The 15887-nt window shown below is 41.5% G+C and overlaps 1 protein-coding gene across 1 annotated transcript; it reads left to right on the plus strand.

Annotated features, from left to right (window-relative positions):
• The first annotated feature begins 12918 nt into the window (after positions 1–12918).
• On the plus strand, positions 12919–15434 carry tmem275a (transmembrane protein 275a). The gene has a single exon (XM_084707970.1). The coding sequence runs from the start codon at positions 13100–13102 to the stop codon at positions 13709–13711; it is 612 nt and encodes a 203-aa protein (XP_084564096.1). The 5' UTR covers positions 12919–13099; the 3' UTR covers positions 13712–15434.
• The last annotated feature ends 453 nt before the right edge of the window (positions 15435–15887 follow it).

A 15887-nucleotide genomic window follows, 5' to 3' on the forward strand; every position in this document is an offset into this window, starting at 1 on the left:
CAAACCTCTCTATTAATTGAGTATTCACTGTGTCCAAGGCGTTGTAGAATTGAGCTCTGTACAAAGACTGGGCATCCGGATGGATATGGGCAGTAGCCTGACCGTTGTAACGGTTTGTAGGTTTGCGAATATGAGGCATCTGAATAGGTTGTAGGTCCAACGTTGTTGCCATAGCAGTTGCTCTTGCAAATAAGACATCAAAGTGCTCTTCTGTTCGCTTGTCCTGCATGCATCTTTTGACATGTTCCACAGCCTCCAACATGCCTGAAATGGTCTGTTTCCTAAACTGCAGGGAGGCGTTCAGGCACTCCAAATCCACCATCAGGTCGTCAGCCATTTCAAGGCCAAGCACAGTGTTCCCTTTTATAAATGCTCCATGAAGACCATTAGCCTTAGTTGAAGTGTCAGATGAGTTGCTTGAGGCCATTTCTTCAAGGGCTGTCACCATTGACTCATACTACTGACTGAGAACTGAGTGGATAGCAGGGGTGCGAACAGTCCACCTGGTGGGGCAGAGAGGTTTCAACGAGGTGAAACCATGCTTTGATTTTGCAACTTCTTGGAAAATCACCTTGAACTTGCCAGACTGATTTAAAGAACCCCCCCAATTCATGTACCAGACTCATTGAATCTCTTACTAGTTGAGAGGCTTCACAAGCAGCCTGCGTAACTAAGTTCATGCAGTGTGGACCACAGTGACAATACATAGCCAGCAGTTGTTCATTCCTTAAAATGGCTTGCACCCCCTGCAATCGTCCAGCCATGTTTGCAGCACCATCATAGGTTTGTCCTCGAAGTTGGGAGAGAGGAAGACCTAGACGCATCATCACATCACATGCCATTTTGGCTATATTTTTCCCTGTGGTTGATGACACTTCGTAGAGTCCCGGGAATTCTTCCTTTGGCAGTAGATCTGCATGTACAAAGCGCAAACATATTGACTCCTGCTCAACTCCTGATATATCTTGAGTTCCATCAATGATAAGTGCAAACTGCACCACTGTCATTGATGTTATTTCTGACAGTATTTCTTTGATGATTGTATTGCCCATCAGCATCAAAATTTCATTTTGCATTTGGGGACTGGTGAAATCTAAGTGACCTTTTAGCCAAGTGGTCAGCTCTGCGTCACCCTCTGCCTTGTACTTTAGAAGCTGGCTGAAATTCCCACTCTCCTTATCAGCACCTCGAAAAGCCTGACCTTGTCGTGCCAAGTACTTCACACCCCCAACAATCTTCATAAGATTTCTCCTTGCTTGTTGCTGCTGTCTTTCAAGCTCACGTGAAAGTTGGACATTAACAGGCTTTGGCTCCTGAATCCGAGTTATCACAGCTAATTTGTGACACTGGCTGTATTTGTGAGCACTAGGGATGGGTATCGTTAATTTTTATCGATACCATTTTTGAGACTGCTTAACGATTCGAGTCTTTATCGATACCACTATCGATACTTTTCTATTTCTCAAGTAAAACAGATAGAACAAGGGGAACGCGTTGCTCTCAGGAGGAGGCTGGCTAAAAGGAGCATATATAGGCACAATGGATCCTGACTCTAGCTAAATCTAAATCCATGTCCACTACAGATGTACTATCCACAACCTGATGACTGTGATTGGTTGGTTGACGAAAAGTGACATTGTCAAGCTCATCGACTTTATGAAAAGTTGAACACGTTTCAACGAAAGGCACCTGATATAGCTAAATGACCAGCTAACCAAACCCAAACCTTCCTTATCTTATCCCTATTTTCTTCTGTCTCTGTTTTTGTTTAACATGATGCTTAAGCATCCCACAGAGCCATGCTTGTGGTGACTATGTTTTGGAATGATCAGCAGCGAGGGGGGGGCTAGTCTTTATTTACACACTGTGCTCTTAATAATGTTTGCAGTTCGCACACACATCACATTTTAGGGGCATATGCGAGTGAAATAGTTGCACTGTTGAGCCCTGAATTGGCTTTTTATTGTCAACGATGGAGACTTGCTACGAAGTTGGGGTGCGCTCACCAGAGGATTGTCCTGCAAAGGCAGCTGGAGTTTACTGGAGAAATTACTTTAGAACATATATTGCACTTTGCTTCGTCTTTATCTTTTGCTTTGATACAGAACCGGTTCTCGATACCCATCCCTTGTGAGCACTAAATTTCTCCAGTGCCTTCTTCCAATTTTGAAAGCCAGTCCTGACAAAAGTTGAATCTGCTTTTGAAGCAAGCTTAGACTTTTGCATTGCAAAGTATTTAGCACAATAGAAACAGAGGACCCCCTTTATGGAAGGGCTGTAATGGAGCCAAGTATAATCTTTAAACCATTTCTCCTGAAAGTAAAGTGTCCTATTTGATAGGGTTTGACTAGATATTACTTTTACATTTGGCTGATTTGGGCAAGGTCCAAGGTCCTCTCCCGCACCTTCATCTTCGTTTGCCTGTCTGCTCTTTCTCTTTGTCATTGTTTCAAACTCACTTTCCCTGCCCGATTATATTATCTGAAATACACAGGAGAAGCCATATAAGGAATATCTAATCTGAAATTAACATTAAAACAAGATTGTTGTGATGGTCAATGCCCGGTCTTAACTATCACTTATTCTTTTATTCTGTTCTCACTCAACTCCATATCCCCTGATCTCCCTGGCTTGTGGGCATCCTCATGCTCATCTCTCTCTCCCTCTCTCTCTTTACTCTGAACGCACTAAAGTGAACATGAAACACTGTAAATATTATCAGTAAACTAACGACGAAGAATGTTGTTTATATACATGGAGGCCAACAGTAGTCTGTGCATTAGGATTAGACTGTTGTGCCTAAACCTAACCTCACTGAGGCCTGGCCTGTGCCTAACCTCAATTGTGCCAATATTAATTATGATGTTGTCAGAGAAACACTAACGCTGCGATATCCGATCAGTCATCAATATTTGCTCTTTTTAAAATCACTCACCTCCATTTCTCTTGCTCTCCCTGCCCTGTCAATGTCCTCATGCTCTTTCTCTCCTTTCTCTTCTTTGCTCTGAACGTGAAATAAATATGATCAGTGAACGTGTTGTTTCTCCCATGATGTTCAGGAATAGATTGGTAACCAAGTACCGCCTAGCTCTTCATACTTTCCTTTTCCCCTCTCTCTTCGCGCTCTCTCCCCCTCGCTTTTTGCGCACTCATCTCATTCTGCAACCGGTGCGAGCTTACACCTCCCGGCTCCCGTACAGAACGCCGGTATCATTAATACGTAGTAGTTATAAAATAGCAATTTTTACATTTTTTATGTTCATTTCGGACAACATGCATGGTTGCCCGTCGTAGAGTAGCACATTTGTCTATTATTTAGATTTTTATCTCAATATATTGGGGGGACATTTTGACCAGATTTGAATATTGGGGGGGATGTGTCCCCCCCAATATACATTATGAGTACGGCCTTGGTAAATACACATTCTGTAACGTAGTGTTGTACACTTCGTTGTTATGTGGATAACGTTCTGCTGTTGGTGTTATGGCGCGCGCGATATCCGCCTTCCCCCACATTGAAATGACTGTGTGCAGCTCTGCAAACCAGGGTTATCAGATGAGAATTGGCAAATTCGAGGCATCTTACAGCAACGGGTCTACGAGCCATTGCAATACATCCACTGTAAACATTAGTGCATGGTGCCGCCTCTCTCCTCCTCATTTAGCATTTAAAGCTACAGACACAGAAACAGCTTGTTCTAAGGAAAGCTCATTGTGAGTAGTGGCGCCTTAATGCACGGGCTTACCTGGGCTTAAGCCCGTGGCCTCGACCAATCAGGGCCCTCTTAATAATAATACAAAATAATAAATATAGCTGCAAGCAGCGATGCGGGTTCCTCCGCAAAATATTATGAACGTTTACTCTGTAGAAGATTGAGACTTGGACAACAAGAGAGCAAAACTACATGTTTGGCCAACAACAATAGGTTGAATGGGGATTTGAACTCATGAGCGTAAGGTTACAAGTCAGTGTATATAGCCACTCTGCTACACACCAACCGCTATGATTTTATGATTAGTAAGGGCTGATTAATGACTTTCCATTGGATATTGAAACTCTTCTTGAGTTGATCTCTTTCCAGACTCTCAATCAAATACACAACTAACAATAGTCATTTGAGCAACTGCAGCGCTCATATACAGCTCCTTGCGAGAATAGTTTGTGACGGTACAGCAGCTTATTCTCTGGTCCCATTAAACTACACAACATAATACACAATCAGGGTGACCAACAAGATTATATGAACTAACCAACAATAACATTACAAACATCTAACTGAACGAACACAACAACTGAAATCCCTCGCACAGCTTTTGTAACCCAACTATTTTCCGCAAGTCTTAGCGTTTTTGACATGCCGCACTGCATGCTGGGTACCCAAGAGTGCTGACGCTGATTATCTAGCTGTGTTCCGTCTGCATGATATAAGTATTCGTTTTTGGTCAGCTTTAGGACAAAGGTAAAGAAACGGTTGACATTTCAAGGTCAAATTGCATGAAATTGCGCATGGTATTTCAGAAGGATGTCTGCCTGTTTAACTAAACAAGTAATCAAAATTGTCAGGCCAAAAGACTGTGCCTGGATTCAAACCTGTGACCTCACACTCTGCAGGACACTGTTTCAACCCTTTGAGCTACACGCAAGGATGATAATATGCGGTCAGTTTTAGTATACAAAAAGAAAGCTGTTTCTCTTGTAGCACGGATTGTTTGATTCGGCCCAAGTTTAAACTGCTGTAATTCAATGATCTTTTGACATATCAAGGTGAAATTGAGCATGGTACTTCAGAACAATGTCATCTTGTTTAACTAAACAGATATTCAAATTTAAGACACTCAAAACAGTGTGGCTGGATTCGAACTTACAACCTTATAATTTGCAGGTCGCCGTTCCAGCTCGTTGAGCTATTCTCAGTGTTGAATATTGTCATGTTCAGTTACTCTACAAAAAAGTTAGCTGTTTCTCCTGAGGTAAGCGTTGTTAGATTCAGCCAATGTTGAAACAGCTGTAATTCAATCATATTTTGACATACCAAGGTGAAATTGTTTATGGTACTTCAGAGAGATGTCTGATCAATTTACTTCATTCGAGCTAATTTGGTTGTAAATCTGACACGACCATATGTAGACTCCAAGTAGCTAGCTACTGTTGTAAACCTGGCTTGTTTTGCAGTGGTTTACACAGTCTCGCTTAACAGATGATCGGAGTGTTGTTATGGGCTCAAATAAACACTCATTGCTATTTTTTCCATCGGAGGACCGGAACCCTAGAAACCGTTCTGCACCAGAATGTTTTTTTTTTTTTTTTTTTGCCTCTGACTGTTTTTGAACCTACAACCCTCTGTTTATCAGCACAACATCTCAGCCAATTGTGCCATTGCCAGATCTGGACTCTTGCCATGTTCAGTCATCAACTGGATAAGAAAATAAGATGTTTCTCCAATGGAATGCATTGTCAGATTTGGTCCAAGCTCAAACAGCTGTAATTCAGTCATATTTTTATATATCAAGGTGAAACTTTGCAGGGTACTTCAGGGTGGTGTCATCTTAAAGCCTATTGGGTTTGAAAAACCATCATTAAAAATGACATTCGATTTAGTTACACAAGCCTATTGAGGCAATTTCTATAAATACACCTCTTTCAGACATTTTGTTTTTGATTCAACTGTCTTAAACACAATTTTTAAATATGTCAATGATACATATCTGTAATGAAACAAATTTCAAGTCAATTTGACCTTTTTTGTAGGAGGAGATCTATTTTGAAGGTTTTCCCAAATTATCACTGTACAGGAAAATCCATCACGGTGGACCTTATGGTTCCTTGAGGCTTTTTGGTTCCTCATGAAAAATGAGGCATGCTTACCAAGTTTCAGAAGAATTGGAGCAATGGGGTGGAAATGCAACCACTCTGAAAAGTGAACATTTGGGCGTGACCTGTGGCGCCCCCTGTGGTCTGATGTGGGCCAGTCTGTGTTTGGGCCGTAGTTTGGCACGTTGTATCAGTATGCTAAATTTCAAAACTTTTTACCAATGTGTTCATGAGATAAATTTCAAGAATAATAATAATACCAACAATTACAATAGGTTCCTCCTGACGGATGAACCCTAATGATGCTAAACGTCCGTATAAGTCGCTCTGGATAAGAGTGTCTGCTAAATGACTAAAAATGTATTTGCCGTATCATTACTCTGCTCTACAGAGCATCCGGTGGTGGATGTGGAGGGAGCCCCCCCTCCCCTCCCCCTTATCAAACAAAATGTATTAAAATGTAACAAAAACTATAGATGGTAGAGTGTGCTTGCTTGTGTCGGTTGCAAATGGGTCCATTTATGAAACAAACAAGCTGAACCCCCTTTGAGACGAGCTATTCTAACAACGTTGTCACCACCGGCAGTATTTTTCAGATGGAATTGCGATTCAAACAGTAGCTACCATCTGCTAACTGAAAATATGCCCCTAAACGTGACTTTTTGGTCTCAGTCAGTCTAGAGCCCTGAGTGGAGAAGCTGAATTGTGCTACTAGCAAGCTAGCCTAGCTGCTGTTGCTATCCAAACTACACTGAGGGGATTGTTTGAATGCGCCGGAAATTAAAACATTTCTTTTGACATACATTTTAGGCTGTGGCATTGAAGACAGTGACGCACCACACAAGCTCGTCCAAGTAAACAGAAATGATTTGTTAATTTTTCCGACTCGGTCTTTGGATCAATTTTCACGTGACCTGCAGAGGCTCTGTAGTTAGAGTAAACAAACAATTCGTTCATTTCCCAACTCGGTCTTTCTACAAGTCTTTGGATCCTTTTTTCACATGACCCGCGTTGTATTTTTTAGTAGAGGAAACTGTTTCCTCATTCTCTTTCGCATGGCTGCTGTTTTAGTAGGACGTGAATGATATTTGCTCAAGTCATCATACTGACTGGTTTTGTTATTGGGGTGTGCTTGCCTTCGGCGAGCACAAACCATTGTTATCTCACATATATATTATTATTTTTGCCCCCCTAAAACTTTGTCAATATTTGGACTATATAGACAACCTTGGTGTCAAACGTTTCGTCTTGGTAGAGATTGAGTTGCTTGTATTTGGATTTACGTTCCGTTGCACAGTTTAGGAGGTTAAAACGTTTTTGTGGCGACAAAGTGCCTTTTGTCGACGAAGGGTAATCTGTGCAAGCTACGTCACCACGTCAACACACGTTAGCAACGACGCATGGATACAACGTGATAGACTTTCTAGCTTGCAAATTGGAGCTTGGATTACTAGTGAAAAATACTAGGGATGCACCGAATATTCGGCCACCGAAAATATAAAGGAGAAGGAGTAAAAATGCCGAAAAAATTACACCAAACCTTTCTAGTTCTTTTTTTTTTTTTAAGGCACCAGTGTGGAATGAGCCTGGTGCGCTTCTAAAAAAGACGGATTAAAAAAGAGCCGCAGGTAACTGACAATAAAGGGAGATGAAAAAGGGTCCGCATGCACTTGTAAACAACTAAATGACAATAAATGGAGATGAAAAAAGAGCAGAGCGCACCTGTTAACAACAACATACCAAGTAGAGAAAAAAAAATCTGCGCACACTTCATGCAGCAAACATGTCAGCAGTGTGGAAGCATTTTAAAGTGTCGGAAAACAGAGAAAATAAGGCAGTTTGCAGACAGTGTTCTGCTGAACTTTCTAGAGGGGGAACATCTGCGAAGACGTTCACCACATCAGGCTTGATTCATCACCTTAAATCCAAACACCCCAGACAACATGAGGAGTACGAGAGAGACACCACCGCGGCAGCAACTAAAAGGAAAGTAGGCCTACCCAGCTCACACACTCCATCTGTGGCTGACGTTTTTGAAAAGGCAAAAAAGTTTGGCAGTGACAGTGCTAAAGCAGTTCACCCCCCCCGGCAGTTCAGCCCCCCCAAGCAGTTGTTAATGCACTTTTTTTGTTGTGAGCATACAGAGTAAATGCAGTTAATTTCTTGTTTAAGGCCGATGTTAGGGGGGCTCAAAGATGGCCAAATAAAAAGTATTTTGTTTTACTAATTTATTTAAGGGTAAATTAAATTGTTCTTAAATTAGGTCTTCTGGAATGTTAGAAAACGTTCAGTATTAAATAAATCGTTTGTATCAAATATGTAATTGATTTTGTTTTATTGAAAAGCAAGACAAAAGTTTATAAAGGACATTTAATTGTTTTATTCATGCAATGGTGAAAGATTAAAGCAAAATGAATGAAAAACAGCAAAAGCCACATTTGGTTTTCGGTTTCGGCTTTCGGCCAACTGTTTCAGTATATTCGGTTTCGGACAATAATTTTCATTTCGGTGCATCCCTAAAAAATACCACCCCCCCAAAAAATCACAACCATTTGGCTTTGTAGAGAATGTGATTTCAAGTGGAACTGCAATCTCGCATTTTTGATTTAGGTCGTGACAGTCTTTGAAATTTGAGCGAGTGAGACCGCCTTGTCTTTTAGGCGGCAGCCATGCTCGAAAGCGTCATAGTAGTATTTTTTGTAGCTAATTTTATAGTTCAATTTTACACAAAAAAAACAGAAAGAAGGAAATGTTATGACGATATGACTATTGTGAAAACAGCCAGGTGGTGAGATTTTAATATAGATTGCTGTAAAAACGTTGATTTGTTTGCTACGTGAGAGCCTGTCAGCCTCCATTAACGATTGCGGCAGCAACAAGTCAACAGTGTTGACACTCAGTCAACTGTCGATCTGCGTCTGGTGAGTATTTTCTTAATTTCGTACCAGGGCTAATTTTAAATCTAAGTGGACAGCAGTGTTTTAAAGATATGGCGATTGCGAAGACAGCCAGCGGGTTATTTGTGTAAAACTTGGAATTTGAGTGAGACCGCGTCTTGTTTTGACGTTGGCCTCAAAGTCACAGACTCGGCTCGCCCACTGGCAGTGTATTAGTAGGCAACAGTACTGTCTTCAATGCCACAGCTATGGTTAAACTTTTGTCTTATAATACGGGTGGATGAAATCAATCATTGGTCTGGTTGAGAGGGAGTTCTGGGGTGTGCATTATTGAGCGATAAAGTACTGTACGCCTTTTCACATTAACCTTAAAAAGGGAGCGTTCCATATTAGTGCGCACTTAAAATAACTAAGAGGTTGCCGAAGAAAAAGACTGTCTACAAGTACTGGTGTTCAGCAGTTTATTATCAAGCTAGACTAGCAACAGTCGGTTAATTTTTGAGCAATAATATTGCACTGTCCCGTGCTATCAGTGCTAACTAGCTGTTCTAGCCTTTGAAACGTTGGACGGAAGCTCGGGTCTAGCCTAAAGTTGCTAACTAGATATCCACTTATTTAATTTTAGCTTCGTAGCCACACAATTACATGACACACTGTGTTGAGTAATTTTGTTGGCAAGTAGCCGTGTAATAAGCGGGATATCCCTTACTTAGCAGATGGTACTATTTGAATTGCGATTCCATCTGAGAAAGCTCCTGGCGGTAACGTCGTTGTTAGAATAAGCTTCAAAGGGGGTTCTTTATTAATGAATGAATGCAATATGAGTAGGCTAAATGCCTGAAAATATCACAAGAAGGGAACAACTTTAAATGAGTTGTAAGTCTTAAGAGAGTCATAGAGATCAGGTCAATTTTTACACCGGTCTGCCAAATGTATTTGTTTTAATTCAACTATGAGGCTGCTGATCACCATTTCCCTTGCAGGGGAAATGAGAAGACAACTATTTCATTCTACTCTCCACTCTTACAGAAATCGCCACTGTTTTAAATAAAAAAGATGTAAAATGTAATCTTTATAAATAATAAGTAGGCTATGCATTTTTTATATAAAATATACAGAAATCAGTTGTAAAAATGTCATTAAAAAACGGACCCCTCTGCAACCGACGCAAGCAAGCACACCCTACAATTTCCCAAGAAATTGTACCCTCTCTATTTTTTGGGCAGTGTAATTGTTTTCCGTGATAATTAAATGCTAGTGTGATAATAAATGACCAAATCATACAAACTGTCATGATACATTACTTAAATGCAGGAATTTATTTTGAAATAGTATCTACTGGTGCACATGTCATGCACTAACCTACATGAGAAGATGATATGTTTGCAGTGGACGTATACTCCCCCCGGAGTTAACTAAAAGATTAGTTAATTTTACTGAACAAGATTCAAAGAACCGAATCAGTAAAATTATCCGAAGTTCCCATCACTATTTGCAACCGACGCAAGCAAGCACACTCTACCCTATAGTTTTTGTTACATTTTGTTTAGATAAGGGGGAGGGGGGCCTCCCTCCACATCCACCACCGGATGCCACCGCAGCAGAGTAATGACACCACAAATACGGACGTTTATCATTATTATTATTTTGTATTATTATTAAGAGGACCGATTGGTCGAAGCCCCGGGCTTAAACCCAGGAAAACCCGTAAGGCGCCACTGGTTGCAGTCGCCTACCTACAATGTTAGAGCTAGTTCAATGTGAAGGATTTTGGCAAGGATATCTCCTCCACTGCATTAGTATTGTTATCTGATTTGTATGTATGTATTGCCGTAAGATATGAGCGAAAATTAAAAACAAACACGTAATGAAACAAGACCAAATGGTGTCTGGTTTAATGAGTGATTGAAACACCTGCTCTGGCGGATCATTTGTTGTTGATTTAATGCAGTCGGAGTTAGCCTTAACAGATGTTTTATGATCATGAAAAAGTAGCCCTGGTCCAGCACGTAAAATATTGACAATTGTTTTCCAGAATGAGCGAGTTTAAAGAGAAGGATTCAATTTATATAGCACAGCTTGACTCAGGGCTGTGGTGCAAATGGGGCTGGGCCTGGCTAAAGATCCAGGTCAAGACTCATGTTAAAGGGATTAGCACATTTCTTTGGGCTGCTACCCACACGGTTAGCTGTGTTGCTCATTCCACGAATCCACGATCCTTACAAGTTGTACCTCGTTGTAAAGGTGATTAGAGTTTATGTTCAGTGGTGTAAATTGTAAATAAATGTTTTCACTATGTAACCTGACGTATTTTCCTGGGGGAAAGAATGTGTCACCTTTTTTCAGCCCTTCAGAGTTTGCAGGTATGGATTTATCTGGATAGTTTTTTTTTTTTTTTTTTTTTTTTTTGAACGATGACAAGGCGGAATGGAAACAAGCCGAACTGAAATTTGAGTAATGAAGCTATTTTTAAAATGTAAGTAGTAGAAAGTAGGCTACAGGTAATTGCGTGAAACGGAGTAGAAGTAGAAAGTCTGCTGTAAAATAATTACTTCAGTAGGCTAAAGTATAGATGCCCAAAATGTCTACTTAAGTAAGGTAACGAAGTAGACACTTCTGCCCCCCAATTACATCCATGTTCCCTTTCGGTTCAGCTCAGAGGAGTGGTGTGCAAGACTTCACTAAAGAAATCCCTCTCGTTCCTATACTAGCACCACGGACAGCAGTGCTCCCCAAGAACGTCACGATGTGCTTAACTTTAATAAACGAACACTTATGACAGACTGGACTTGATGACGTGCACCTGTACCCTCAAACACGAGCGACTCGGTACGAAAGAAGACGTGACTCGACTAAACCATAGCACACATCTGGCCATTTGCTCGAGAGACCACGGCGCCCATACAGAATGACATTTGCAGAGAGCATCAAACAATGATTGCTCTGTGTTAACCTTTTGGTGATACCAGATTTTTAATAGTTTACGATATCAGACAGTGCATAATTCTGTGGTTTTGTGCCCATCCATATGGAAGGATTGTGAGTATTATTTTTCTAAGGTCTAGTCTCAGGCTACGTCGAATGGCCTTGTTGTAATTATGTACTATTGACTGAATGGCTATGACACTATTCTCCGCGGAGATGGAACAGACGAATCCAAACTGACGATTCCCCTCTGCACTTGAGCGTATTCCAGTACATCCAAAACGTATTTGATGACTGGGATCAAGAAAATCCACACAGATTTTTAAATACGAAAAATGAATATGAATTTAAATGTTCAATTATTAAAGACGTTGGCGGATCGGGTAAGATACAAACACAATAATGATCCTGTTAATGCGTGCTCTTAATTGGGTCTGGCATTAGCCTACGTTTTGTATTTTGTATGTCTTCGTGGCTTTGAATGTTTCAATGCATGGGAGATTCTATGTTACAATTGCACGTATAGGTGATCGCATTAATTGTATAAACATAAGGTAAAATTTCCTCACAGTGTGTTCGTGTGTGGCGTACTAATTAGACAAAAAGTGAGTGGGTATGAATGACAAGCGGCATTTCGAGTTACATCAAGTACTTGTATAGCTATATAAACGTTATTCATTTTTACATGAATCAAAGAGGCTGCGAAAGCACTAAGCATAGTTCGTTGAAAAAATGATCCATGTGAGTTAAGGTGACATCGGTTTTTTAAGCTGCTTTCAGGTATATCATATTACCCAAAGTTTAGAGACCGATCTGATTTGGGGGTCTAGTGGTGAATGCACAAGTTTACAATGACAGGACACTGTAGAATGTTGGTCTTTCATGTCATTCAAAGATCTCATTGAATAACCATAGCCTCATCTGCCCAATTTTACTTATTTCAATCCCATTGAATCACACATCTAGATATTTGAAACTCTGTGCCTGCCACCAAGCAGCTCAAATGCCAGTTTAATTGAACACACTGTTGTAGGTAATGCAGTAGCTACAGTCCACACCTTTTCTCTCTTAATATGACTGTGATGGTCTGCTTGATGATTGTTCAACTGTGTTTGAGTGCTACTACCAAGCTCAATGAACTGCTATGCACAAACTGTGACTATTATCTAAAATCCAAATCTTGTGTGACTCATCCCTGTTTTTCTGTTTCCATATTTTCCTCTGATACAGGTGTTTTTACACTGTGAGTAATGTCCTCCCTCGCTGGTGTGTTGCCATGGGGAACAGTCTTGGCTGAGGCCTGAAGAGAGTGAGAGTGAGCGAGAGTGAGCGAGAGTGAGCGAGAGTGAGCGAGAGTGAGCGAGTGAGAGCGAGTGAGAGCGAGTGAGAGAGTGAGAGAGAGTGAGAGAGAGTGAGAGAGAGTGAGAGAGAGTGAGTGAGACAGGCAGTTGCCTTGAGGGAAGACATGGTAGTCACGGACAGGAGCTCCAGTGCTCCTGTTCCCAAAAAGGAGCCCAAGAAGAAGAGGAGGAAGTCTCGTCCCCATGGCCTGCCATCCCCCGCGCTGTGCTGTGCCTGTGGCCTGTGCATCATGCTGGCAGGCATTAACATCACCCTGGTGGGGGCCTTTGCCTTCAGCACACTGGTTCCCTCTGCTAACCCACCCATCATCATAGGACCCATCCTCCTCCTTGTGGCTTTCTCCTTCTTCGGGGCCTGCTGTGTCTGCAGCCGCCTGCCTCCTGCCCAGGGGTCACGGAGGTCCAAGGTGGGTGGCAGGAGCTTGGGGATGATGGGACGGGGTGGGCTGGCAGGGGGAGCGGCATTCGAGATTGAAACAAGTGAGCACACACTGCAAGACACCACAGCTGTGCAGCTCAGCCCCACACCTTCCCCTGGCTCTTCCCGCGCCTCCAGTCCTGAACCGGAACTGCCTGAATCGGTCCCTCCAGGGACCTGCAAGCTCTTCACCATGGAGAGCAATGGTCCCACCACTGCCACGGCCTGCTACTCGACGTCTTCGGCCGGGGGAGGGGTTGTGAAGCTCAACCTGCCACGGGAGGAGGTGGCTGCCTAGCTCAGCCAACACCAGTGCACTCCTGAAGAAGCCCCCATGTCGAGAATGGAGTGCAGACATTGTAAATATGGATGGATGGTGTGCAAAATTTGTGAAGTGCCATGGCCACAGGGCACATTTTCTTTTTTTGTGTGTGTGCAACCAGCCAACAGCAAGCATGCTGTGTTGAATACAGTTGAAAACAGTATGTGGGAATTAATGCTCCTTACCACCACAGACATTCTTTTTAAAACTCTTAATCAAGCACTGGGCATTCAAGTAGTTGGAAGACTTTCCAGATAAGAACAGCATTTGTCAGCAGACAGAAGATGAATGCCAAGCTTTTTTTCCCACTTGTGGAACCTGCCTGACACAGCAGAGCATCGAAATGGGTCACAGTTATAAAACCTGGTCTGTCTTTTAGAACTCAAAATAATAGTTTACACAAAATGGCAAAGGTGTACTGGAAGTCATCTATGGCCTCTTTTGACATTTGACATTATGTGCTGCCTGGATGTTGTGCTCCAGACATAGACAACAGGTTGGAAGTTCCCTGTGCAATATTGTCGTAAATGATGGAACTGCCCAAGTTTTTTGTTATCATTTTGTTTATTGAGGGATGATATGATGGACCAATCTTTAGAAGACAAGCAGGTACATTTGAGTTTTTGACTGAAGAACATTTTTGGATGGATGATGTGTGTATTTTTGATCTTACATAGGATGGCAGCCTTCGTGGATAATTCATTGAAATGTGACTTGCTGTGCTAGAGTCTGTCCCAACATTAACACTGTGACTATTATACTTTCAACCCCTCAATTGAAAACTCAAGGCAGCTCAAGGCAGAGGGAAATATGTTTTTATTTAAGACATGTCTTATTTAAAGATCTATTGAAGATTCATAGCAATCACTGCCAAACCAATTGATGAACCACATATATATATACTCCGTCACCTACCATTCCCTACCAGCGTACAATATCTGTGAAACAAGGTCTGATGTATGCATACTGATTAATGTGTCCCAGTTTGTCAAATTGATCCATGCTTGCAATCGCAACTTTCCATTAAACCCCATTGAGCATGGACATCTGACATCATGGACACTAATGTCTGGATTCAGTAAGCAGAAAAAAGTACATTAGTCTACATAATCAACTTAGCAAAATGTTACTTTCAACCTCAGCTAAAGACTGCACGTGTCAGCCAAGGGTTTTTATATACACATTTACTGTGCAAACTAGATATCTTTTCCCCCAACACTGTGATCCTTTCTCTACCAATTCCAAACTTGAGTGGCCAAGGCAACACACTAGCCCAGAGTCCCTTAGAAATACTGCCTTAGACTGAGATCTCAGGATCAAACCAATGAGGGCTTCTACAATGAGTCTGATGACATTACTGTGTATGGAAAATTCTTTGTTCTCATTTGTTGGAAGTTGTTAGCATTTTTATTTATTTTTTATTTGTTGCATGAGTTCCGTGTGGAATCCTATCTTCACTAGAGAATTTTATTAGAAAATCCGATAATGACACTGAAAAGAATGGAAAAAGACATGCTATACAGAGCTGTTTTTGATGTTGAGGGACTGGGTCTTACAATGAAAATGGGTTGTATCAAGGTGTTTGTAAACTATCAATGTTGGCCATATATTTTTAAAATGTTTTAAACGTTTTGACGATTGTTTTTGTGAAAATTAACCATGTGATATATGTATAAAGCATCTAAAATCTAAATAAAATGCACACAAAACATTTAAACTTGATGGCCAAATGTAGCCTATACTACACATCTCAAAACTGATTTCATTTCCAAATCCATTTCCTCTAATAGTATTGGATGTATGTGACAGTTCTCCAGGTGGCTTGGCAAGAGTAGGTTCCTTTCAGACAAAACTGGGGGGTAGCAAGATAATTTTTAGAACCATGTCTCCTCTGGTCTCCATCATATTGACCGGACCTGATGTGGTTCCCCTGCTGTGCACACCCTTTTTTCAGATGGGAGATCAGTCTGCTTTTCACTGTTCTGGCTCCCCAAAATATTCTGGACCAGTAGAGAGATGGGGCCTTAACATCTGATAGTGTACCTCTGACGGTGAACCCGGGCAGCATCAAGAAGGGGTTCTCTGTCTAAGGCCATCCATTTAGTGCTCCTGGGCTTTGTGAGACCCCTACAGGTCAGTCTTTGCACATGCA

Source organism: Hypomesus nipponensis, chromosome 10, assembly GCF_054491055.1.
Source record: "Hypomesus nipponensis isolate SF chromosome 10, ASM5449105v1, whole genome shotgun sequence".
NCBI lineage: Eukaryota > Metazoa > Chordata > Actinopteri > Osmeriformes > Osmeridae > Hypomesus > Hypomesus nipponensis.